At 39.0% G+C, this 27,344-nt stretch overlaps 1 protein-coding gene across 1 annotated transcript in view; it reads left to right on the top strand.

Moving 5' to 3' along the window:
- The window catches only part of GRIK1 (glutamate ionotropic receptor kainate type subunit 1), a 176,112-nt gene that overhangs the window by 123,215 nt on the left and 25,553 nt on the right, over nucleotides 1–27,344 (top strand). Inside the window, 7 exon segments of the mRNA XM_033011249.2 lie at nucleotides 14,499–14,606; nucleotides 15,357–15,401; nucleotides 18,378–18,491; nucleotides 19,680–19,883; nucleotides 20,493–20,631; nucleotides 20,634–20,715; nucleotides 25,864–25,982. Of these exon segments, the coding sequence (XP_032867140.2) occupies nucleotides 14,499–14,606; nucleotides 15,357–15,401; nucleotides 18,378–18,491; nucleotides 19,680–19,883; nucleotides 20,493–20,631; nucleotides 20,634–20,715; nucleotides 25,864–25,982 (811 nt within the window).

Here is a 27,344-nt window from a genome sequence, read left to right on the forward strand (position 1 = left end):
ATACACCTGAATCCAGAAATATAGTCGGAGCAAACTGAAAGACAAGACATGTGGTGATTACAGAACATGTAGAAGAGCTGTCATCACCTTCTCCAAACCTTTCTAAGTAAATTTTTTAGAACTGCTATAGGCAATATATGACATGGTGATTCACCTACACAGAAAGCATTGAAAGTTATTGAAACAGTACTCTCCACATGGGGTGTTTTATGAATTTTAAGGTTTCCTTGTAAACTTCTCTCTTTGAAAGTATAAAGAAAAGACAAGAGTTAACCCAGTACTCAGGGACCTGCCTTAAGAATTAAGGAAGCTGTAAGATACTTTCCTCACTGCAACACAATCATGGGAACACCCAGAGGAGTCAGGGAGGCAGCACTGGTAAAGATTATTTCTCTAACACCTACATCAGCCGTGCTGCATCCAGATTCCCCACTGGGGAGGCGGTGGGAAGACTATCAGCAACAGTAAAAGGAGAAAATTGTCTCAGAAGTGTCTGTAATAAAGATGAACTTCTCCTTCCCTCCCTTCTAATTTGATCTAAGTGGGAACCTTTTCTCCTCTACTTCTGAGCCTCAAACTAAATAAGGTAGCATTGCTACTCTTACCATTTCTCGTGTGCTATAAGAATAATTATAATGAAATTGAAAGTTAACAACAAACTTTATATCAGTGAATGCACCTACATAATTCTACAGTGATGACCTACTTCTTTTGGGTGATGTTAAGTATGTAGCGTAAGGGTCCTGAATCCTAAGCCAGAAATACTTTGACCAAGAGTACCAGACATACCTCAGCAGATCCAATTCAAAGCTTAAACAGTTATACAGTTCACATTTATCATGTACAGCTAGCTTCTCTTGCATGGAGTGAGATATGCAAGCTAATTACTGATTGTTTTGCAGATAGTGTCTTTCATGGTCAGTAAAACACTGATTTAAATACTCTGAGAGTCTTGTCTTCCTGATTCTGATGTAGTCAAAGAAGATGGTTGATAGAGGATAAGGTTTAATAAGACAGTATTACATTTCCCATAAAGGCTGTAGCAGGTGTTGGAAACTAAAAAGCACATACATTTGGACCTCCCTAGTTCTTGTTAGGGTCTGGTTTGCTCAACAAGGATAGATGAATTTTATAAATTAGAAATCAAGTGAATAGGTATGGAGAAAAAACCTCAAGAAGGCAGAATGATAGTTTGGGCCCACATAAATACAATTTAATTTTACTGTTTTGTGATTGATACCGACATTCTGTGAAGGCATTTTACTGATGGTCTGAAGTCAAATATTCTGCACTACAGTCTAAATAAACAATTTTCAGACAAAAAGGTTGCCTGCAATGAGTCCTTCTGGTGCTAGAGCTTATCAAGCACTTCAATGGCTCCATGATGGGTTTTTGCATTTTATTTTAGTGGTGATAAGAACTGCAGTTATCTCATTTGCTTTGTGGACCAATGCTATAAAATTCCAGACTGATGGTAATAGAAAGGACCTCAGAACCTCTCCAGACATGAGCAGAGGTTAAGGTGGAAAGCCTCTGAGTTGTGTAGCAGCTCATAGGCTACTTCTCTCTTCATTCAGCAGATGGCAAATTATTTTTTTTCAGCCTGTCACTGTCACCTTGAGAAGTTAAGGTTCAGGTCATATCTGGTCATCAGGTACACAAGAACTAGCTTCTGCCTGGAAGCAACTGGCAAATGGACATCCTAGGACAAAATACTGCTTTTTGATTCATGCTGATCTAAATGCATGCACATTGAGGTCAGTTTCTGAAATTTTAGAGTACATGAAAAGAAAAGATGTCTAGTTTAATGTGAGAATACTCCTCAACCTTAGGACTTCAGGTAAGTGTACCAGGTAGCAGCAGTAGCAGATCCACCGCCTATTTTTCTTAATGACCAAGACTTGAAGTGTTACCAGCAAGACTGTAGGAGAAAAGCACTAGAAAAAATGTCTGAGGCTACAGAATAATCAATTACAGCAACAGAAAGAGTAGTCTTCTATGATCTAAAGATCTCATGAGCTGATGATGACTGTAGGAAGCATTTGGAAATCTGCAGAGAAAAGAAAGCCTGAACAAAACACCCCAGCCCTGAGGACAGATTTGAGGTCAGAGGAGTCATCAGCTAGTTCACGTGAAGGATGATATTACATAAAATACATTGTCTGGGATCAAGACTCTGCTACAATATCTCATTAAGATCTTTTTAATGAAAAGTAAATCCTTGTCAGAAGCTTTTGTCTCTCAGTGACCTCATGTCATTCATACCTATATGATATTTTAATCTTTTGGCCCTTATGGAAGCATTTTCAGGGAGTACATCTTACCCATGCCCACAAAGAAAAAGGAGGTCATTGTCTCTTCTGAGAGGGAATAGGGAGAGAAAGGATGATTCCACCTTTCCTGAAAGGAAAATGTATGTAAGCATGAAACAGGTGTTTATAGCCGAATGATCAAATTCCCTGTCATGTCCCCTTTAAAGCATGAGGTAAGCCCCAAAATAATGATTGTCTGTTATCCAAGTATCATGTAAACTAATGTGAGCTCCCCCCACTCAAATCCAGTAACAATTAAAATAATGACTGCATAGAGAAGTATTTCAGAAGATAGAGATGCAGACTTTATCTTAAGTGGCTTTATTAAATCCCCTCAAACAGAATCACACACAGAAATCTCAGAGATTAAAAGAAATCTGAAGCATTTATATCTACATCTCGGTTTATGTTGTGTTTTTGACAAGACACATTTCAAGGATGTCTAGTTAGTAGAGACCAGAAGTGAGAGCAATCCATCTAGATTCTGCATCGAGTAATTCAGTACAGCCTTCCTTTCGTGGTGTGATATTTAAAGCTTTCAAAAATCCTCAGAGCTGATCCAATTCTTTGTGTAAGCTAATATAACAAGCACAGAAAACAAAAAAGTGGACCTGGTCATTCAGACACTACCATGTCTGTAAAACTTTCAACTCTCTGTCTCAACTTATTTGTAATAATTCTTCTGAGTGAAGATGTCCCAGTTAGACTGCAAAGCCAAACTCATTCAAATGCCTTCAAGCTCAAGAAACTCTTTCCTTAGAATTTATGAATGATTTTCCAGCCCACTGCTAGCTGATTCTTGTTTCTACAAGAAGTAAATTGTATGCCTCAGAATATCTCTGGCCTTCAAGACAAGGATTAGTAAAATTAAGTCCCTGAAGAAGCCTGCTTATATTCTCGCATCATTTTTCATTGTTGAAGCTTGAAAATGAGACCTTAATTTAGCTGATTTGTATACACGAAGAACACTGTAAATGTTGAACAGATTCTACAGTTTTTAAAGCATCTAGCACTGTGTGACTCTGGTCTGTGAATGACACTCTGCTTCAAGAGTAAAAATAATTAAAAAAAAAAAAAGACATATCCAGTCCTTCCCTGTACAAGATGATATCAAATAACTCAGCATCAAGAAATGCAGTTATGCAGCAGGGCTATATTTATTATCTTAGGTTGTTATTTTGCCTGTTTTTTGAAACCAGTATGATAATTCAGGGTGTGGTACACCATGTTCTGGTTACATTGGCTATAAATGGTTTTATTTCATTTTTCTTCTTTACAAAAAAAAAAGGAAAAAGAAAAAAGAAAAAAAAAAAAAAAAAAACAACACTCTTATCCTATATACAGAAAAATGTAATTTCTGGAGTCTTTTCTTCCAAACTTAAGACATTTAAGAAAATGATAGCCTTGCTCTGTAGAGAAAGAGGCCTCTCCATCAGCATAATTAGAAAGACTGGGAAACAGGGAGGTATTGTAATTTCCAGTCTCTACAGAAAGATCTGGGAAGACTTGCATCAAAGGAAAAAAGTCTTGACAATCCTCTGAGCTGAACCACATCTTCATATAGACTAATGACCATAGAAAGCAACAAGGTGGGTAGAATTGGTCATACAGGACTACTACGACTGTATAACTTTCAAGCTTCTGGCTCAAGTTATTTGTAATAATTCTGAGTGAAGATACTTAGTGCATTAGTCACCTGATAGACCATACTTACCTCCAAAACCAGCTGCATGTCTACATCACCTGTGCTGAGAGTGTACAAATGATTTAGAAATTCCTGTCTGTCCTGAGGTATCTACTATATACACGCTTATCCTAGACCTGGTTAATCTACAATGAGAAAGTAGTAGATTTTTCTGTTTTCTCACATTTTTAGTGAGGTTTGCAGCCCTCAGATTTCTTTTTTTTTTTCTTCAGCACGTGTTTAAAAGTTTATATCCTTTAAATCTCTGAACTGTTTGATGTTTATCCAGCACTTTAGATGGATGGCAAGTTCCTACTCTCTCATTCTGATTCACCCAGTGCAGGTGAGATCCTGCCAGTTTGTTTTTCTCTTGGCCCAGAGGAAGCAAGCAACCATCCTTGGGACTGCTAGATTTCCTGGGAAGCTCCGATGCAGGGAACAGAAGACAGAACTAATGAGTTGATGACATGACCACATCCAGATTGATTTTGTCCAAATTTGATGAGCTGACTAACATTTTGAGAAAGGGACAGGAGCGCACAAAGTCTTGATTAACTGGTATCGAATCACAGGATGTAATTTTCAGGGGATTCTTGATAATAATTAACTAAATCTAAAACAAACACAGAACATAATTGGAAGAAGGAGAACTGAAGATTTTTCAGTACAGGAAAAGTATGAATGTAAAATAAGACAGAAGGTAAAACGATCCATCTGGGGAGATATTAATCTTTTTTTTTTTTTTTGGTTAAAATTGGCAGCATCTCCAAACAAAGGAGCACAAAACATCTTGTAAGAGAACAGAACATTTCTTTTGTTTCATGGTCTTATTACTACCAAAGCCAACATGTAAGAGTATTTTCATGGGACTAAAAATCTGCAGAGCAGAACAAAAAAGGAAGTGAGCATTACAAGATTCTGGATGTCAGAAGACCCGAGAACTCACCATTTCCCCTGCTGACTGAGGAAGGATCTATATGTCAGTCACTCAATCTTTCTGCTGCACGGAAATCTCTATCCACATGACTACAGAGAGATGACAATATTTCAGCTCCAAAACATAAAATAGCATCTCTTCTGCTGCATCTTTGTCATTGTGTTTTAGTATTGAGTTAATTACAGCATTTTTAGATACTGGCTCCAGCTATTCTCTGGGCTCTGATGCTGCAGTATTTATTAATTCAAAGAAAAGCTGTTATTTACTTTAGTAGGACTTCTCTCACTAGATAATTTGATATTAGGATTTGATCCACTCTTATTAAAACAAACATTTTTCTTTGTTTTACTTTTTAAAAACTTACTTCTTGTCCGTGAAGTAATGGATGCATTTCTGATATAAGCCTATTACTGTCTGTTACTTTGAACTGAAAACTCTTAATTAAAAGAGCAAACAAAACAACTCCTAGACTGGCATCCCATGATGATTTATTAGGAAATAAAGGTCAGCTTTCCAAGAAGATAACATATGGTTGAGATTAATGCCTATAGGGATTCCTGTTCTGAAATAAAATTTCAAGTGGAAAATCACTTAATTTATGGAATGATCTGTGCACAGATTGCAAAATAGTGGCCCTAGAACTTGCATACTAAGAATAAATACAAATTGAATTGTTAAGAAATTATCTGCAACTTTCTGCAACTGTGATATCTAATATCAAAACAAGAAGTTTGACAAAAATATTATATGTATTTGCATCCATTCAGTTTTTGCTTTCTTAAACATTACCTGGAAAGTATATTTCTTTATAAAAACTGAGCAAAAGTTACTATGAAGTGATTTTATCTTGAATATATGAAGAATATTTTGATATTTGCTATACAAAACCCTTTTTCAGAACAGATTTTATATGACCTGGCCTACTAAAAGTGCTCATCACTTAATCCACACTGATATTTCAATTTAAGTGTCAGTGCACAGCCTAAACTGGATGATACTTATTTGTATTGGAAAAGCTCCCAGGAGCCCTAGTCACATCACCATTGAGCCATTCACTGTGCACAGTCTTCGCTCCAAAGAGCTTACGAGGTAACTGTTAAATGCAGATGATTTAGGTTTTGGCACAGTGTGCTCTCACTGAAACAATCTGTTCCTCAACAACGCAACCTCCTACTCACTCATTCACAGATTTGCCAGCACTTGGGTCCCATTATCTCAGGTGGAAATGACACAGTGCTTTGCAGCACATGAAGCCCCCCCAGGCTCATTGTCATCCCTGTTGTTCAGTGGGTCGATGTCACTGTAACAGGACAACAGCTCAGTCGGGGAGGATGCTTCCTACTCAAAACAACTGGGTGGGAATGCCAGAGCTTTGGCTTTGGCTCCTGGCTCTGCCACAGACTCTGTACAACCGTGAGCAAATCACTTTAGGACAGTCCAAAACCTGTGTTGTGGTTACCTGATAAGGCGAAACTGGTCATTGGTTGGTGAGCACTTCCAATGTGCTGACATGGTCAGGCTGTTCACCATCCATTCTTGTAGCTACCACACTGCTCTAAAACGAAAGCAGAAGGACCTAAAGTCTAGGTGAAGAAGTTCTGTAGCTGGAAATGCTGTGATTCCCCTGTGTAAAAGATGGATGACAGCTTTTGTCTAGTTAGTGTATTTAGTCGGTTAACTGTGTGGAACAGGATTTCCCTACATACTGTCTCACCTGTGCAAGTGGTATCTGATACAATGGGATCTCAATCCCCAGTAACACAGTAGTGTAAAGTTATTGTTTCCAAGCTCACCATCAACAGTAATCCCACCCAGGCACTTCAGTGACAGTCATGTTTGTGCATGGTAAGATAGACTCTACTCTTATTAGGAAGGGTAACTGGCAAAATTTGACCTTCCCTTCTGATTCTTAACACCCACTCCCTCCTCTCTGGTATTGATATAAAGCAATCTGGTAGGTGTAATCTTTAAAGGAACTCAAAGGCTTTTCAAACATATACTTTGAAATTAATCCACCTAAGTCATTATCCTCAAGTATTCAGGGTTCTTTTGTCAAATTTGTCACACCAACAGTCTTTCATATGTCTAACTCTGAATGTTATTAAGCCCAACCACTGGTCTGGAAACGAGTGCTCTTGAGTGGCTCACAGAACAGCCTGTGACTTTCTAAGAAATCCCATTTCTCTATCTACTCACCATTTCTGTCTCTTGTTTCAAGGCAAGGGTGTGCTCAGTCTTACAACAGCTGCCTAAACCCCTTCCTAAGAACAAGCCTCCCCCACACCTCCTCTTTTCCATTCCAGTGCTTAGTAAAAGCCTGGGACTGTTCCAGTCCTTTATCTCTTACGAGCAAAGATACTATGAAACGTCATGATTTTCAAAGTGGTAGATAAAACCCTGCAATGGGGAATGGTCAAATTCTTTTTATTACATCTGTTATGCTAGATTTGGACCAGGATAATGGAAAAGTCATACACTAACTCATTATATTCCATAATCCTTGAGGATCTATTTTAATAAGAGGATTAATTGTAAGAGCTGATAAATTGATGTGCGGCTCAGAGCACATTATGATTTCCACTGTAACTAGAAGCAATATCACCATTACTTAAATGTATCAACTGTCTCTGCAATTCTAATAAAGCAGGAAATTTCTCTTCCAAAAGCAAAGCAAAGCAAAGGAAAATTAAAGTAAACATTTTCTTACTCATTACCATTTTGATCAGTATATAGTGGAGTAGTATTGTTATTTACAGTGTTGGAACTTTTTGTTGTAGCAAAGTGATCTGTGGTATTCTGAGCATGTGGCCACAGTAGATTTAGGCACGCCTATGTGTTATACATTTTTCAGATATCTGATTTTGTAGTCAAGAAGCAAAAGTTTGGAGTGGAAAAAAAAAAAAAAAAAAACAACACAAAACACATGAGAAAGAAGAGCTCACTCACTCTCTTGTCCCTTGTCAGCAGGCAACACAATCAATGTCCTCTATATATGTGCATTAATCGTTGTCAGTAATTCTGTAACCATCAGAGTTCTGCTCTGTTAATAAACCTAAGAACCAATGGAGAAGACGTCATTGCCCACCTCTGCATTTGGATGTCAGTTAACTCCACAGCCCTCATCAGAAATTTTGGATTATCAGTTCAAAACTAAAGTAGATGTTCACCTTCTTTATAAGCAGGTGATGCTGACTAAACAGCTCTGTCACTCTGGTATACCTGATATGCCATTTGAGGTCTTCATATGTACTCATCTGCCACTTTTTCTTAAAAGCTGAAGGACGCAGTACATGAAGTGGCACGGAGAACTAGCACTTCCAGACGTTGCTTTGCTGTCATTTACTCTGGCTTGCAAGTGGTTTAGCTGAAGTAAAATGTTCTAGTGAGATGATGGCTAAAGGAAATTATGATGTAAAGTCTGTTTTCAGGACAAGACTGGTTTCTTTTCATGTTGGTCACTTTGGAAGACCAACACAGAAGCAGAACACATTTCCTAATCTCAGTCCAAACACATAATACAAACATTTTAGAGGGTATATAGATCCAAAAAGACTATGATGTTAGCATGTCTCTGCCACTGTGAAATGGTAAATGAGCAAACATATTTCGGCGAGTTGATCACAAATGCTTCCCAAATTCCAGGTCAGATAATTACCAATAATTTTTTTCGATCATTTCATTCATCATTAAAAAAAGAAACAAAAACAGCGGCATGGTGATGATGTAAGTTAGTATCTTCTGCTTCACCACTGTGGTTAATTAGAAATGTACATTAAATCAATAACTGATGTTCAATTTTGCCTAGTGACTTCTGATAATAAATAAACAGATTATAACACCAAGAATTAAAAATGCAAATATACTTGGCTTATATATTCATCATAACAACAACAACAAAAAAAGCAAACATCAAAAAAACAAACCAAACCAAAACCCCCAAAAAAATAAAAACCAAAAAACTGCAAAAAAGCAAAAATCAGTCCAATTACTTGCCTTTGTAGGTTAACTTTAACATGTTTGGGAAAGCAACCTAACAAAGGTCAAGGTAATCCCATTGACAAAACTGAGTAGACAGGGAAATATTCTTATCTTTGATTAGACTTCACGCTGAAGAGTCCAGCTAACTGATTTCTGTTCCAAGCTCCTATTAACTCTGTAGAAAAACTCTGCTGATTACATGCCTTTAGGATAAGGTTGCAAAATGTTCAAGTTACACATAAACAGCAAGAGAGAGAAAGAAAAAAAAAAAGATATATAAATAGAAAATACAGGGACTGTTTTACAAAATAAATATTTAAATATTGCCCATTATTTTCTTTGGGAATTTCTAAAGTCAGTTACAGTAGGGTTTTTTTGTGTGCCCAAATGCATTTGTAAGGCTTTTGAATGAAGAAGACTCATTTAGCATTGCACTTATATCCAATAATAGTCTTGTAGAGTTGTTTATCATCAGTTTACGATACTTTCATATTAAACAATAATCCAGGCTTCACTGGCAGATGCAGAGTGTCTGAATATCTTGAGTGAAGTCAGACATGAACCTGGTACTGTGCAGGGTTTTGGAGCTGAACAACAGAACAGTTCATTTTCTGCCACACTACTGTGCTAAAATAGCTTTTCTTCTTGGCCTTTCGCTCAGAAGTTTTATCAACTCCTTTTGTCTATATGCTTTAAAAATTTGTCAAGAGTAATGACAGTTTCTCCTTATACCATTTAAAGGAGATTCAATATGTACACGTATTTTGTAAGTGATATAGTCACAGTTTTATTTGCATTTTGGGGTGCATAATTGTGTCTCAGATGTTTTCTTCTAGCTCTGGACAGACGTTCAAAATAGGGAGCCTTATTTTTTGAACAGTGGGAACAATAAATGGTTAAAACTTGAGTTTGAAACTCTAAAGAGATTGCTTGATTAATTATAAATCGACATCTAAAGAACAGGTTTGGAAAAACATTTATTTCCCAGGTTATTGGAATAAGTGAAATATCAATATAAGAGCAGTAACATCTTCTTCTATTATTAACCATAATAGTTTAAAAAGTTAAAATAAGGTTATGCCTTTGTATTTTTTTTATTGCCAGGGCACTCTGAACACTTTAAAAAGGACCTTGTTTTGTAATCTGAAATGCAACTGTCCAGTATCTGTCACTGTGACACTGGACTCAGAAAGAGAAAATATGCCATAGGCAGATAAATGGTTAACTAACATATTTGGATAAGCTTATGCTGAGTAAGAAAAAACAAATACATAATAAAAATGCAATCAATTTGTCTGAGAAAGATTGACACTTTTGAGTGCAGTAGTGCAACAGAGTATCTACAAAATTGGCTATTTCCCATGAAGGCAATACCATAAACCTGAATATTTACTCAGTGAAGACATTATATACACTGTGCATTATGATTTCTTGGTCTAGTTATATCTTACTAACACAAATTTGTATGTGTAAGTGAGGTCTGGTAGAGACAAAAGAAACAGAATATGAAATGCACCTGTTGTTTTACCTTTGTAAGCCTGGTAACAGCTAAACTAATTGGTTCTGTGTTTGAACTGTTGATTGGCTTTGGCTGAAACTAAGGCTGCTATAGTCATTGATTCAAACTGATGAAGTGGAAATTGATATAAAACTGTATGGTGGTGGTGTGAATTGGAAGCAAGCTTCCGGAGTGTTTGCTCTTAGAAGCTGAGTCAGCTTCATTTTCCAGTTGTTATAGTTTTCCATCAATATATTTATATGGAAACCAGTATTGTAATTTGAACATTTAATCCCAGATTTCAGTTTGTATTTTACCCACAATCCTAATTTTTGAAGTAGTAAAAATAGAAAGTTTCGGTTTTAATTAAGTTGCTTTTGATATTTTTGCCATGTCAGGTACCTGGCAGCCTTCAGAGATGACTGAAGACTTATCTGTAATCTGTTCTATATACTATCTTTTCAATGCTTAGTAAGAAGGGGTCTGACTAACTGCTGGTCCTGTATGGTTTGCTTCCCAACTACCAGTGGAAACCAACATATTGGGTTAATTCCCCATTTTGTTTAATAGTCAGGAGAAAGCCATCAAATGTTTACAACTTAGAAATAGGAATAATAATTATCTGATAAAACACAGTATCAAAAAATGTGAGACCTTATTTTGAATCTCTGACAAACACTGCATTGCCCTACTGTTGCAAACCAAACTCCCAAAAGAACAGCATTTCCTCATGGTTCTGTTGTCAGAGGCGGCTTGCAACCTTGCATAAATGAGATTTAAGACAAGCAAATGATGTTTTGAACAGAAGCCAGTGAAAATCACATGTTTTAATTAAGCTGCAAGCTCTACTCAAGATTATACAAACAAAATCGAAATGGCATTCTCTCCCTAAGAGTTTCAAACTGTGCCCTTAGTTTCTCTCATATTAAAGCAAGGACAGAGTGCAAAATGTAATTTCTCGTGATGAATTACATGATTAAGTTCCGATTCAACTTTTATTATATCCTGTAACGTTTAACACAAGTGTCACTAGAAACATTAAAATTGCTATAAATCTTGTGTATAAAAGCATGAAATCTCATTGCTGTGTTAAACAGTCAAGCGGTTTCTGACTATTCAGAAAGTTCTGCTTCATTTCTGTTCGTTAATTGCATTTGAGAACTGTGCAACTGCTGCCTATTCTCTTTGCCTGAACATGGCACCTAATAGGTACTTGCATCTTTGATGTCCCTGACAGGCATCAAGAGGCAGTGGCATACAGCTGTGATTTCAGAGCAGTGATACATTTTACTGTCTTTGCATGCAGCAGGCAGTTGTGCTTTAGAAGTGAAATTGTATTAAAAGCTTGGAAGTTTTACCTTAGACTTCAGAAGGCCTGGCATGGACCGTAGGTTCCTAGCTCATCCCTCCCTTAGTTTCTTAAGGAAAAACTTTTGTTTCTGATCAGGAAAGAAACATCACTTCTCTGTCTAGACATGCCACAAACACAGACACCACAACTGTCTTAAAAGCAGAAATAAAATTATGCTGACTGGGCTCAATCTCAAATGTTTTATTTTTACTTAGAATAAATAAAATAGCAGAAATTAAATTTAGAATTCAAATGACATTTGAAGCGTGTGCGTCACAATTAGAGTTTTAAAAACCCTTTCAACATTTAAATTTAACTTTTCTGAGAAACACTCCCAGACTCCTGTTTGTAATTTAAATCATATTTGAGTCATTATTTGATGGCCTAAGTGGGACTTAAGTTAGACAAAGGCTAAATGGACTTCTCTGCTACCTTGAAATTTAAGCATACATGCATTAAGCTTGTAACATCTTTTCCTTCGATTTTTTTTTTTAGTGGGGGGGTAGAAGCACCAACATCTGTTTCAAAAGTGAGCTAGCATTTCACCATACAAATCTTTTTTACAAGAATGGAGATGTAGGCTCCTGATACCATTTTCAAAAAGAACATATTGGTTCCTTTATTCAAGATCATATCACGTTGGCAGAGAAGCTGAGCATCTGATGTGTAATCAATAAATGTGAGCATTTCACGGAAGCAAATTGCCCTCTGAGGAGGAATTAATCTCTAAAGATCATATTTTAAAAAATGTTCCATCTTTGTGAATCAGAAATGAGGGTCATGTCAGAATAATAAAAAGACAGACTGGAAAGAGATCTTATATAATGAAATGCATTCATATATGTTGCCTCCTGCTATCTTAATTATATCAGCATACAAAACCACAAGTGTTTCACTGTTTACAGCTGAGATATTTGTATGTTCCCACATCATTAAGATGCAAAGTTGCACAGCAAGTTTGTTCCATGCTTATTTTACTTAAACTTGCTTCAAAATACTGCTATGTTTCCACAAAATTCTAGATGCCCCAGATTTGTCTGAGATGCATGGTGATAACACCCCAGCATCTGAGATTAAATCCTGCAGATTCAGAGCTAGAATTTAGATTTAGCAGGAAGGGGAGACACCATTCTGTAAGTCTGGTGATTTTAAATGCTGTTTATGTCATCCATCTACAACAAATTAAATGAAGCACATAACAATGTACAGTAGAAAAGCTTGTAATTTAAGAATTATATGGCTGACACACATGAAGAAACTCTGCCATCATTTATCATCAGCCTTTCTTGTATCTTTGAAGAAGTTAATCTAATGTGGGAGCTCCCAAAAGCAGATTATAAAAATCGTCTGCAGTTTGAAATCCATCTAATACATCCTTTTATAGATAAGCTTCAGCTTTGGGGACAAAGTGGGGTCTATATGAGAGACAGATAGATCTCATTTAAAAGGAAGTGAACTTGCTGGGAAGCTTACAAGATATAGAAAACTTAAATTGTAGGGAAAGTTAGTTCTGGACATGGATCCTGCTGTACTCAAGAAGCGTTCCCCAGCACAGGGAATCATTGTGGCTATACAGACTGATGCACAAAATCCACCATTTTATCTTACTTATGCTGCAAATGTTTAAAACAAGGAAAATGTGATTTCACTCAATTACGATAGAACAGTAAAATGCTGCCTGGACAAAACCAACTGTATGCAACTCATATGCTGTACTTCAAACATGCATGTAAGACTTGTGTGTACCTTACACTACAAAATTTTTATTAGGTCTCTGTTACTGGGTGATTTTTTCCTGAATGCCTGCTTTTAGAGCCATCATCATCATGTCATCACCATCTCTGAGCACAGGCAGTGGCAGTGCTCTTATTAGGAAAGATATGCCTTGCTTGCTTACTTGAGAACTTGTGTCTTCTGCCTTGGGAATGCAAACTGAGTAGACATTAGTGAAACAATTCAGCAAAGTTCTGGATGTTAGGAGTCCAATGCTGGTGGGGCGCATCTGACCACAAGAAATCAATCAGGAATGACAAAAGCCTTTCTTTCATTTATCTCTTCCTGGAAAAATCTGGATTTCTGGGCCCTGAGTAGCAGAGGGCAGTATCTGTCACACAAGACTAGGAGGTGCGCTACTGAAGTGTTGAGAAGACTTTGGTGATTTGGGATGGTTAGCTACCTTTCTTCATTAAGGATCTTCTGGGGACTCCCATTCAGCACTGATTACCATTTGTTACCCGTTTGTCACAGAGAATTTAAAAAGTCCTGGGCTGGGGTAAAGAGGATCTCTGCAGTGAGGCTGGTGGATTTAGACTTGTACACCAAGGTTCAGACCCAAAGCTTGGACAAAGCAGACTCCTTTTTTAATTTCTTAGTGAATTCTCATATAGCGCAAAACTGCCCTGTCTTTGGGCATATGTAATAGATGTTTTATTCTCTCTCTCTTTTCAGTATGTTGTTTTGTTGGTTTTTTTAATATAGTACTAGACATACATAAATCAATATATATAAACTGTCACAAACTTATGCCTGATTGTAAAATACAAAACATGTTGAAGAGAAATTGTATACCAAAAAAGTTGAAGAAAGTGTTTTTTGTTGAAACAACAAAGTCACATATGTTTAAAAAACTATTTCAAAGTGTTTTAATGCTATGTTTCATTTAAAATGCAGTATTTGTTATGGCTTCAGAGTAGTTCCTACTAATCATTACAGGGAAGTGTGTTTTTGTGTTCACACAGGCACGGTGGGATGGCCTGACAGGGCGCATAACCTTCAACAAAACAGATGGCTTACGGAAGGATTTTGATTTGGACATTATTAGCCTCAAGGAGGAAGGAACAGAAAAGGTAACAAGATCTTTTGTAGAACAACGACAAAAAGCTAATTTAACAGGGGCGTAGGAAATTCCATTCTCCTCAGCTTGAATTTCCTGTGCTTGGGGTAAAACTCAGTATTCTCCAGATAAGTTAAGTCAAAATTAAAACAGGGCTACTAAGGTTGTTTTATTATTTTACAATGTGTACCTTGCATTTCAATGTGTGGGATAGGAATTTGGGACTGGCAATAATTATTGAATGGAAATAATTAAGTGCACATTATCTTCAGTTCTTGCCACTGTAACTTGGTATGGTCAATTCATACATGTATATAGATAAAACCTAGACTTACCTTACATGTACTGCTTTTAATAAATGTGACATGAGGGAGAGGGAAAAGAAGGTGCTCGAGTAACGACCTCAACAAGTTGAAACGTTAAAAATTCTGCATGTTTCTGAGATTAGATTAGCTGGTTTTCCCTTGCCTCAGCCCTCAGTCAGCAAACATGGGCTCCCAATGCGCACAGCAGGGTTTCCTCCACTGCCGCCTAGGAGGTGGCTGACATGGGTGTCCGAAAATCCCTAACACAGGTAACACCCCCAACTCATGTCAGCTGATGTCAGCATTGTCCCTTGCTCTGTGTACACTGGCTTGACTCTGAATGTTAATTGCTGATGGGTTAATTGAGACTTCAAATGTAATTGCTCCCACACAGCTCTCCAGACTGGTTCTCTTTTCATTTTTAATGAAGCACTCTGTTTATTTTTCTCTGTACCAAGGCTGCTGGCGAGGTTTCTAATCATTTATATAAAGTGTGGAAGAAGGTTTGTACACAGACAGGTGATGCAAAAAACCTTTGGGCTGGGTCTTCAGACTCATCCTTTGGGTTTTGATAGTAATTCTCATATTGCAGTTTAGAGACAACAGGCTATTCTTCTAGTAGAATAAGTTTCATCCCACCTTGAGACACTGTAATTCCAAATAGTAAAAAGATCTTGTCAGGATTCAGCTTTTTCACCAAAATTTTTTTTTTTTTAATTGCTATTTTATTTCTTGGAAACTGTGCTTTCCCCCTCTTTGAGTAGAGGCTCCTTGCTACAGCAAAAGCAGTCCTTTCCTCAGCTGTTTTCCTTCCTAATTCACCTAAGATTCATCATGAGTGGTAATTTTACACCATTTCAAATGTGTATTACCATCAGCTGCAAGGACTGTTTTAATGTGCAAAGTTTTTTGCCTCCCACAAAATGCATACTGTGCAGGCAATGTTCAAGCATTGTTGACTCAAAATTCTGACGAGTGTGTTATTAGCTCCTTACAGAAAATAATATAGATGATTAAGTGGGTGATGTCACTCACTAATAGATGGAAATTGGAACTAAGCTTGTTTATAAAAGATCTAAATTACCCCAGGAATCTCATCCCTCTTTTAATGTGAGGTGCCTCTGCCTGGTGGAAAAGGCACCAAAGTGGGAGTCAGAGACCAGCTCCGTGTGCTGCTCCCCTTTGGAGGTACAACCCACGATTGCCATTCTGTAAGAAGATAACAACTACATTCACCACATTTAAAGTGTTCTGGAGTCACAAGATAAAAAGTTCTCATAAAACTTAGCATTATATTTTGTATGTATTTCACATAGATCTTATTATTTCCTACCCCTCCCACATTCACAGTTAAAAAACAGATTTGTTTTTGTGTTGTTTTGGGAGGGATTTCAATGCTACGGAGTAGACCAGCATAAAGCATCCTATAGCACTTTTTTCATGTTCTGATAAAACACATACTTAATAACCTTTTTTTAAACTTCAGTGAATCAGGATAAGGCACAAAGGCCCCCATTTCCCTCATTACTGATGAATAGATCATCCTACCTGACATGCAGAGCACTATTGAACCAATTTTGCTTTTGACTCTAGGCATTTTGTGTTACGCTGAGTTGATTTAAACCAAATTACAATTGGTTCAGAGCACAGGCTTGCTGAGAAGGGCATATGACACCTCTCAAACTTGTCACTAAACTGCAATAAATCCCCCGGATTCACCATAGTGATGTACTACCTTGACCTCATTCTTCCAGTGCCCTTCCGACCTCCTCCATCGCTCTAATCAAGGTTGACCTGCGGTGTCATTCTTTTATCCAGACATAGAGTGGTCTCCTGGTGTATTTTGTATGCACTGTGACTGTGTCGCTCCATGTTCTTCATGGTTGTTCTCCTTTTCCCTGCTGCCAGATGATAAAAGCATATCAAGTCAGTAACAACAAACAGAACAGCTTTTGATTAATTCAGCCACCCTGGTGCAAATTCAAGGACACAGGCTATTTACTATATTCCTGGCACAGGGTATCATAATATCCAACATTTTATTTCGTATGTACTTTCTAGATCAATTTCCCAACCTGATCTAGTTTTAGAAACAAAGGGAATGGCTGATAAATGCTTGAAAAAATAATTTTTAAAAATGACATGACTATCCACATTAAGCATACTTCAGAAAAAAGGTTTATGAAAGGCAAAAACAATGGCACCCAGGGACACAAACCCAAAGTTTGTTTGACGTGATACAGTTATTACCCCAAATCCACACTCAGCAGGCACAAACTAATCTGCCGGGTTTGGTACAAAGGCAACGCCATCTCTGCCTCAGTTAACAACCAAAGAAAAATAGTCCAGACTGGGTCTGAAATGACTGAGCAGCTGACGGCAGATAAAAACCTTCAGTACTCAGGACAAGTCAGCGGGTTTATGTCAGACTTACTTGGCAGCTTTGCTAGCAATCCCAGCAGGGAGGATCTGAAAGCAGATCCCTCCTGGATAGAGTTGAAACATGCTGGCAGAGCGGCGTGACGATGCGATGCGAAGGGCTCTGCGGACTCCGATGTCAGTCCCCCACACCATCCACAAATGTCCAATACAAGCCAAACTGTCTGAGCCTGCTCTTTGCCTGGTGTTTTCTCACATCAGCCATCAGCCATGCTGTGTATGTAAATCCAAAGGCAAAAAAACCTGAAGATGCTCTCAGATCATGTTTATGTTAAATAAATATTTGTCTGAATAAATCAACGTGGTTATAATTTCTTCACAAGGTGTAGATCCAGATCTACCAAAATCATGAAGATCTTTCCCCTGAGGCTTTGGATTGGGCACTGAATACTAGAATTCTTCACTACCTCTGGGGCTAGAAAGGAATTTGCCTTTGGCCGCTTATATTTACTGAACAAATACCGATCAGTGCGTGGAATGGTATCACCTTTCTAGCTCTGTCATACATAGTAGTCAAGAAATGACACAGTAATCTTTGCTAAACCTGCTTGAAGGCACAGTGGAAGAAAAAGGCCAGTGCATCCATCAGTCTGATTCAACGTATTTATTAAAGCTTTTAATCTGTTGAATCTGAAGAGAGAGGTCTTGCCATATGTTTCAACTCTACCATTTACAAAATTTTTAAAAAATCATAAAAACAGACATTTGACATTTTTAGCAGGAAACAGAGTCAACATGTTCCACTTTTGTAGCAAATTGGCCAGTACTCCACTGTATTGACATGCCTTACATTCTTAAAACTTACTCATTTCCACCTGCTTTTGAAAGGGCGATATGTTCCCTGTGTTTTCTACATCAGCCATTTGATATTGCTGCCTTCCTCAGACCTACAGCCGTTTCCCCTCTCTAGCATTTTGTACTGCTGCTGTCTCTTTCTGTGGTGAATAGAACCAGTGCACTCTTCCTAGGTGGTGAGAGTTTAGGGAAACGTTTCAGCTCGCTGTGGCTGGGCAGCCGCTCACCCATTCTCTTCTGTGCAGATTGGGGTTTGGAACTCATACAGTGGCCTTAACATGACAGACGGCAACAAGGACCGGTCAACCAACATCACGGATTCTATGGCTAACCGGACACTTATCGTCACCACCATTTTGGTAAGTCTCGTTGGGCAGAGGTGGCACTGCCGGCCGTGCTGCAGGATGCAGGTATTGCTGATGGTGGGTGCAGGGCACTCCACTGCCACCTCTGCCACCTCCGTCCTGCAGCCCATGGCTGCTTTCCCCCACACAATGCAATGTTTTTTTTCAAGCAAATTTTTCTGTTTTGACTCAGAACCGACATACACATTCATCTATCCACAAGAATGATTCACAAATACCCCACTGCCTATGAAAGACTCTTGAGAGCCTCTGCCTCCAAAATTGTTTTGTTTACTTCAATATTTCAGAGATTAACTCTGCGTACTTTTCTTCCCAGAAGAATTAACACACACAAATATTCAGCTTTGTAATCAGTGCTTATATATCCCTCCTTTTTACTGAAATTGAGATGAAGAGGACTGAAAGAAAGTGGCAAAAAGTGGATAGACAGATTGAGTTATGTCCTTACTATGATAAAAGGAAAATATGCAACCGGGTATTCATGAGTTGTTCTGCCTCGTGCTTTCTGCCTGGCTGGTAATGCCACTTTTTCCAATTATTCTGTCAAATTCCTCAGGAGGAGGGAAAGAGCTCAAGGACTCCCTCTACGCTCCTTTTCTATTGTGAGAGGTCTTTTGCCACATTAAACTGCAGAGACCTGTTTGCCCAGATCTTCTCCTATTCAAATTCCTTTAAAAAGAAAAGCCACAAGGTACTTTGCAATCTACCTATGCTGTTCTCCATTCTCTCATGTGAATACCTGCTCAACTCACAGCTATTTTGTACATTTGAAGATTTTTTTCAATAAAGATTTATTTCTCACAGAATATGAAATTTTAGGTCACCCTTACAATTCTTTTTCTGTTATTTAAGCCTCCAATATCTCTTCCTATACCTTAGGGCGAGACAATGTGGAATACAGATCTTGGATCTGATTTTGGAGCTGCTAAGCACTAATTTAGTTAAAGCCCCTGGGAACTATGAATAGTCTGTTCCACTGAAAATTAGGGCCCTTATGCTTATCACTAATTGATTCAGTCAATTTGTTAACACACCTAAACCAGCTTTTAATGGACACAGTAAATTACTGGTTTCCATCTAATTGCAATCCATTTATAAAATATTAACATAATTTAGATAAACTGATATAATCCAAAACAAATCTCATTTCTATTGCTACATGTCTACTGTCTTTTTCTGTAGGAAGACCCCTATGTTATGTACAAGAAGTCTGACAAGCCCTTGTATGGAAATGACAGATTCGAGGGTTATTGCCTGGACTTACTAAAGGAGCTGTCGAATATTTTAGGATTCATCTATGAGGTCAAACTAGTTTCTGATGGTAAATATGGAGCCCAGAATGACAAAGGAGAGTGGAATGGCATGGTCAAAGAACTCATAGATCATGTAAGATTGAATCCTTCTCTCTTTATTATCCTTTCACCTGTGGTGTTTTATATGAAACCAGCCCGAATGAAATGTTTGCTTTTGCTGTCATTTTTCTGGAGACACTGGTCGGTCTTTATTGCCACTTGTCAGGGTAGGAAGTCACATCAGTACACCTGAACCAGCAGTTTGCAGGTGTGGTGGGGAACCTCCATCTGCCGTGGGGGCAGCGGGCACTGAGCTAGCACGGGTCCTGCCCACCCCTTGGCTGCAAACCCCCAGGGCAAAGGCCGAGCTTCCCCCCACCCTGCTCTGGGGGGGCAGTCCCTGCCTGGTTCCCCCTGGCAGTCCTCGCTCGCAGTCTGCCCCGCTGCACAGGACCGAGCCCCGTGTCCCCGGTCATACCTCTCCGACTCACACGAAAGTCACAAACGTCCCTCTGCCTGCAGAAAGAGGAAACAGAGTATCACGTACCCAATAATACCATAGTGATGTTAGATTTTGTCGCACACTTCAGATTTATAGTCAAATTCGGTTTAGTTTTTAATACCTGGGGGAAAAGAAGGAAGGAATAGTGGTGCGTTTGCTGAACATGAAAAAGAATGAGTATTCTCCCATTTGTGTTTTCAGAAAGCTGATCTGGCTGTTGCTCCTCTCACTATTACCTATGTAAGAGAAAAAGTAATTGATTTTTCCAAGCCCTTCATGACGCTGGGAATCAGTATCTTGTACCGGAAACCAAATGGGACAAACCCTGGTGTTTTCTCCTTTTAAACCCTCTTTCTCCTGATATTTGGATGTATGTTCTCCTAGCCTGCCTTGGAGTCAGTTGTGTCCTCTTTGTCATTGCAAGGTAAGTCAAAGATGTAGTTTTAGATGCATATGCATTAACTACCTCTCCTCCCATAGGTGTTGCGTGGGTTCTGTGAAGGATAATACTATCCTAAGGGTTTTATCCGGTTCTAAAACATAATGTTCTAGAAAGTCTTGGTATTTTCACATCAACACTGCTATCACTTTTATATATTGCAATGTGATGAGATTTTACTTTCCTTAAGGGCTGAGTGGAGAGAAATATCCAGTGAAATGTGTCAGCCTTTCTTTGTCAGTATGCACCACCTCAGCAGACTATATGTTGAAAAGCAGTTTGTATTACTTGCATGCAAGCACCAATCTTTTCCTCTAACAGTGCATACAGTTAAAAGGTAAGAAAGAGGATGCGAACATATTTTTGCTGAAGGATGTTAATTAGCTCAGCTAATTTCCCCTTGAAAATATAAGATAACATGACTGGGGACCTGAAGGGACAATCTGCAAGGTGAAGTATACCCAGGACTCTATCCCAGTGCTGTCCTGGGGTGCACCCTGCCTGTCAGTGGCAGGCTCCCAGTGATTTCCCTATTCAAAACCAGAAGGAAATAAGCACGTACACACCGCTTTTCCAAATGAAGCCGAGTCTCATAAAGTTCTCAAAGGCAGGTGTGCCACAAAGTTTCTGGACCAGTGGACCACAGCCACATCTCCAGAGCGTCAGCAGAACACTATACCTTTATCATTGAACTTTACCTTAAAAACTCTAGACAGCTGGTACAGTTTCTCAAACTGGATACAAGCTACTTATTGTGGCTTCAGAGACCATGGACCACAGTCTGGGAGTCAGTTGCTCTAGGGCTTTGAACAAGAGCAAACCAAGCATGAAAGAAAATGAGCTTAGAAACTTGTCAAAGGAAATTGGTCATTTGAGGCATACTTTTTTCTATACTCCTGAATAAACCTGGACTCTGAACTGGCACAGTTATTGTCCTTTTCTTTAGATAGCGGCCTTGGAATTTAATTTCCAACTCTGTTTATTTGATCTCATCCTATCCTTCATTTTTTCCTTTTTATAATTTAAAACATAAATATTTTTATTAGTGCTTCACAAAGGTTCATGTTTTGGTTCATTTTACTGAAGATCCCTAACTAAGCCTAATTAATTAAGCCCAAGTAAACACTTGCACTATGAAATGTAAGAACCGAAGTGATGTATCATTGGAAGTCCACACATTTACAACACAGCAAAAGTAACAGAAGTGCTGCAGCTTTTATTGCAAATGATGGCATTCAACTTGAAGAAGTCAGCAATAATGTGTATATTCTAATGTTTTACATACATATACCTCATTCAAAGGTCATAAAATAATTGCAATCTGAGTCATTAATTCTGATAATATAGCACATTGTGCATGACTTCCACTTCTTTGTGAGCCACGTCAGCATAAGCTCTTGCTGCTTTTCCTCCACTTCACTGTTTTGTTTTAATAAGAACAGCCTTGCAAAAGCTTTACTCACATGAGCAGTTCTGCTGAGAGTGACTGGTCTCAGACATACATTTCTCTGCGGTCCACTGAACAACCTTTGTTCCCGGTGGACAACCTGTGTGACTGCTTTGTTTGTTTGCGTGTTTCTATACAGGTACCAAAGTACAGAAATTTGTGGGATTTGCTTTTTCCTTTAAATTACTGAGAATGTGAAGGCGGAGAATGTGAAGGCAGAGGAGGGAATTAGAGGAGGAGAGGTCATGGGTTAACGTATTAGTTGGCCTGAGATAAAAGAAAGAGTTTGTCCATCCCTGGCAGCAATGGGACGTTATACAATTAGTCATGACTTCCCACAAGCTCTTGCAGTGGCTCACTATACCAGAAATAATAACTCTTACTGTACGCAAATCATGATCTCATTCATGACTAATATTAAATCTGCTCGATGGTGACAGATTGACTTTTCTGCTGTTGTGTGCCAAGACTAAAAACATCCCACAATACTCTCCACCTCAGCACAGGCGGAAGGGAAAACAAAATCCAAGTTATCCTTGGTGTTTCTATTTTTTAAAAGAACAGTGTCAAGTTTGCAAGAATAAATAAGCAACAGGGTCCTCTGTCTGCTTGCACAGCTGCCTACAATCAGACACATGGCCAGGAGCAAACCAAAGGGCAGCACAGTGCTCACAAATCATCAGCTGTGAAACCTGTTTGGTTTACTTTCAAATACTTCTCCAAAGCACAGCATAGCCTTTGGGTAAATCCATAGGTTTGCCCTGTGTAACTGTCTTATATTTTGTTTCCAAAATGTTCCTAAAAAGCAGTAGTTCTAGGAGCAGCGTAACTAATGAAGCCTGATCTCCCTACAGATTTGTGTCTCATGGTGGACTGTGATCACCGGTTGAAGTTTGTTTGTCTGTTTGCTTGCTTTCCCTACAGCTGAAGGATTTATAGGCGATCTTTCCTATGCAGATTAACTGATACGTAATGAGTTGTGAGCTCATCCTGCAGCTTCTCTCCTAGTGGGGCTACTACCGCAATGTTTCACAACACTTGCAGGAGCACAATAACCTCTAAAGCCTCCACCTATTTGTCAAATGTGGCTAAAAATAACTAAAATGTCACTAGAGGTATAGACCCCTACCCATTCATAGCACACACCACAAAACCCAACTGGTAACAACTTGAATGTATCAGGTTTGCATATCATTCTCATGACCCACCAATTTTAGGAAAAAAGAGCGTACTAGTTCAGCAAAACAGCATAATTTTCTGAATGTTTCGTTTTTTTCTGACATGAAAGCTTTTTTTGAACTGATGACTAAAAGCAGCACCTAATTAGATCATGGGGGGGTTTTATTACATAGACTGAAGAAATGCACAAAACTGTGTTCACATGTCATCTTGATTTACTTTAGACTTTATAAATTTTAATTTATTCCAAAAAGCTAAGGCAATCTTACAGTCCATATCTAGATCTGTTCACATCTCCAAATACATCAAGATTTCAGTAAAATTTGCCAAGTGTTTCAGCAAATATTGGTTAGATTGGTTTTAAGAACCTCAGGAAGCATCCCCTTTTTAATACTGTCACAGTAAATTAAATGGTTAGCAGTTTTTTGATTTCAGTTCATGGAAGACAAATACTTGGGAATAATATTCATAGACTGGGATAATCTTGTTATTTCTTCAGATTTTTCAGCAGCTGAATAATTTCTCATTTGTCTTTGAGCCTTATGTAGCCCTGTCATTGTTATATTAATATTTAAACTTCAAACACTGTGAAGGTTTACAGACTGACAAAGCTCTTTTCCTAAGTACACTGACAGTGAGTGAACAAGGTGTTTTCTGCCAAAATTTCCCTTTACTGCTAATGTCATATCAACTGTGCTGTTGATGTTAGAGCTGAGTAGTTGAGGTTACACACGGTGATTAATGTGACACAGAACCTGTCTAAAAAGATGCTTATGTGGCCTTGAGCACCTCATCTTCATCAGAAACCTACTAACTACTGCTGAAGGTCCAAAGAGGGAGAAAACCAGGGAAAAATGGGCAGGAAATCAGGAGGGCTGAGTAGCGAAATAGAGCTGAATTGTAAGCCAGCCTCTTCTTAGAGCTCAGCACAGCAATAGAAACACAAGAAGACAATCAGCTTTTTTTTCAAGGTGAAAAATAAATATATACCCTAGTATCACAATAAAATATATACCCAGAGCTATAAAAATCTTTCCAGACTGGCAGAAAGGGGTTTGTTACAAGAATTTCATTACCGCTTTCTAGCAGTGGCTCTTTTGCTCTTTTGGTGATGGAGGCATTTTTTTTCCAAACTACTGAATGTGGTTGTTGTCTGAAATGATGCAAGATCCCAGTCTTGGGCTTCCCAGTCAGGTCAGGCAGAGTTACTTGTGCATCCCCTTACTGTGCGGTGTTAACACTCTGGGACCCTGTGGGTGACTGCTCAGCATGGGACCTCTTTCACTTCTATGGCAGTTTGCAGCTCAGGCAACCTGCAGGTCCTAATTCTGGGTCTCTTGCTAAGGATGTTTCCCCACGTGTGCACGAACTGAGTTGGGGACAATTTTGTTACTGCACAACAGTTGCTTCCATTATTCCTAGTACAAATTTGAAATGTATAACTTGGTGATTGCTTTTCTTTTAGCTGGTGTATGCAGAACTGTTGTATATTGAACCTGAAAACTGTGTCTTTTGTTAAAATTCCTAACACTATCATACTAGTAACGGTAATATTGTGCAGCTAATGGCATCCTAAGCTACATACTGTTTCAATTAGTGGGTTCATTATTATCAGAGTTCATTACTTCATCTAAGCAAGGCACTCTGCTTGCAACTGTGCATAAATTCAATGCTTAATTATATTGTTGAAATGGTAATTAAAATGTATTGGCATGACATTGTCAATTAAAGCTATATTCATAAACTTCATGAGAAAGTATGCAGCAAGTCGCACAGCAGTGGGAAGCAACAGCAGGCAAGGTACCTTGGGGAGAAACGGTCCTTAATGTATCTCTGCCAAAGTGTTGTGCAGAGCAGAAGGGGCACGGTTTGCAGGACAGTGCACGGGGAATAGAGCAGAGTCCTTCTGTTGAAGGCAATCCTCTGCATAATCCTCTCCCAGCAATGCCGACAACGTGGCCCTATGGCTTTCTGTCACTGCAGTTGCTCCTGAACGCCTTCAAACCACCGGCAGCCTTTCCTTCCGCTGCCGCAGCAGCCTCGCGCAGGGAGAGCACGTTCAGCACCCAGCACCTCAGCCACAGAAAGCTAACAGTGCTGCTACTTCCTCATTATTTTCTAAACGCTTTGCCAAGGAGCAGCTACGTGTCTTCCAGTCATCCCCCCCCGCCCCGGCAAATGTCTGTCTGTCTGTCAGCGGTGCGGGCAGGGAAGCCGTGGGCATTGCAGCAGCCTCACCCTTGAGGGCTCTACCCCGAGAGCAGGAGGAGTAAGGGAGTAGCCCTGTGCCCCACCCGGGGCTGTGGAAAGGGCTCCTGGCATTGCAGCGCTGCTCCACAGCTTGCGCGAGGCAGCTGCGAGACGTCCCGCGGACAGCCTTTCAGCTGAGGTTTTCTTTTTCTTGTTTCCTTCATTAACCTCGTCACTTTGTGCGTTGTTCAGCAGGTTTGCTGCCGCTGTGTGTACTCTATTTGATGTTTACAGATTGTTTCTGTTAACTGCCACAGGTTTACACCATATGAATGGTATAACCCCCACCCGTGCAACCCAGACTCAGATGTGGTGGAAAACAATTTTACTTTACTAAATAGTTTCTGGTTTGGAGTTGGAGCTCTCATGCAGCAAGGTACACCGGTTACACTTCATTATCACACACGTCCCACAGTCTGCTCAAGGGCTTCTGTGCTGGTAAACTCCACCCTTTGTAAATACAACATATACTGTAAAACCTGATCTCAGAAACTAAGGAATAGAAGAAAGAAAGAAAACGATGTACCACTGCAAGTGGGAGCAGGCAGAGGAGGGCAACCTGTGAAACCCAGAATAGGGCTGCAGCAGCAGGAGGAAGGAGGGGAAGCATCTGAGGGAAAAGGAAGCAGACAGGGCCACACGGGAGTTTCTGGAGCTGAAATGTAAGATAATTGCAAGAGGGATATGAAGTACTTCATGCTGAAGTTGAGTTTATTGGTATAAGAGGTTTGGCAACAGGAAAATGTTGGGCTCCATCCCAACGGAAACAGTAACAGCCTTAGCTACCCTAGAAAAACTGTTGTAACTGCCAAACAAAAAAAAAAAGATGCTCTTTCTTCAAAAGGGTTGTTAAGTTTGTTGGCACTTGTCAAACACTTTGTTTAAAACGAAAACCAAACCTTTTTTTTTTATGGCTTTTCTGCAGGTATGAGTCCCATCCTTCTGTAAATGCATCCAATCCTAGAAGCATTAACTTAACCCAGTCACAAACCCCTGTTGCTGATGATTTTGGAAACAGCTCACATTTTACTCAGTTAACAAGGAAGGGCAGTGAATCTTACTCCATATGGGAAGTCAAACAGCTATGTGTACTAAACACATTTGTTTATGGCATGTATGTTCTAAGGTTTCCAATTAAAACACTCTTCACCAAAACTGGGGTCCCCTGAAAAGAATGAAAATATTTTCTGACAAACATTTCAAGTTGAATCAAAGCTGAACAAAAAAACCCCACCCCGTGACAACAACCAAAAAGGCAATCCAGAGGAAAGCCCAGCAGTACCTTGATATTAAATTCTTGAACATTTAAGTAAGGAGTATAAAAACATCTCTGCGTTCATCCAGGTACAGTTTATTCTGTAAAGAGGGACTTTAACAGACATGAGTAACAGTTAAAAAAAAAAAAAAGGATTATTTTCTAGATATGGTAGAGAATAAAGTTTGCATCATACCTCAGATGCGCTTGCTTTTATTGGTGCACTAATGTACTGACAGGATATAGAGCTTCCTCCTAGAAATTACTTTGCAGGAGGCTGGATGAAGGAAGGAAGGAAGACCTGTTCTGTTTCGCTTTTTTGTTTTGTTTTCCTTCCAATTTATCAGTAAAACACAGGTTGAGGTTTTACAGTATCAGGCAGGTGTGTGTATATAACTGTGATTGCCCTGTGTGTGAAAGTGCCCCAGGATTTTGTGTTTCGATGTACTGCCTTTTTTGGAGTTTACCATCATCCACAGCAAA

The sequence above is a fragment of the Tyto alba genome, unplaced genomic scaffold (assembly GCF_018691265.1).
Source record: "Tyto alba isolate M040663 unplaced genomic scaffold, T.alba_DEE_v4.0 Super-Scaffold_14, whole genome shotgun sequence".
Classification (NCBI taxonomy): Eukaryota; Metazoa; Chordata; class Aves; order Strigiformes; family Tytonidae; genus Tyto; species Tyto alba.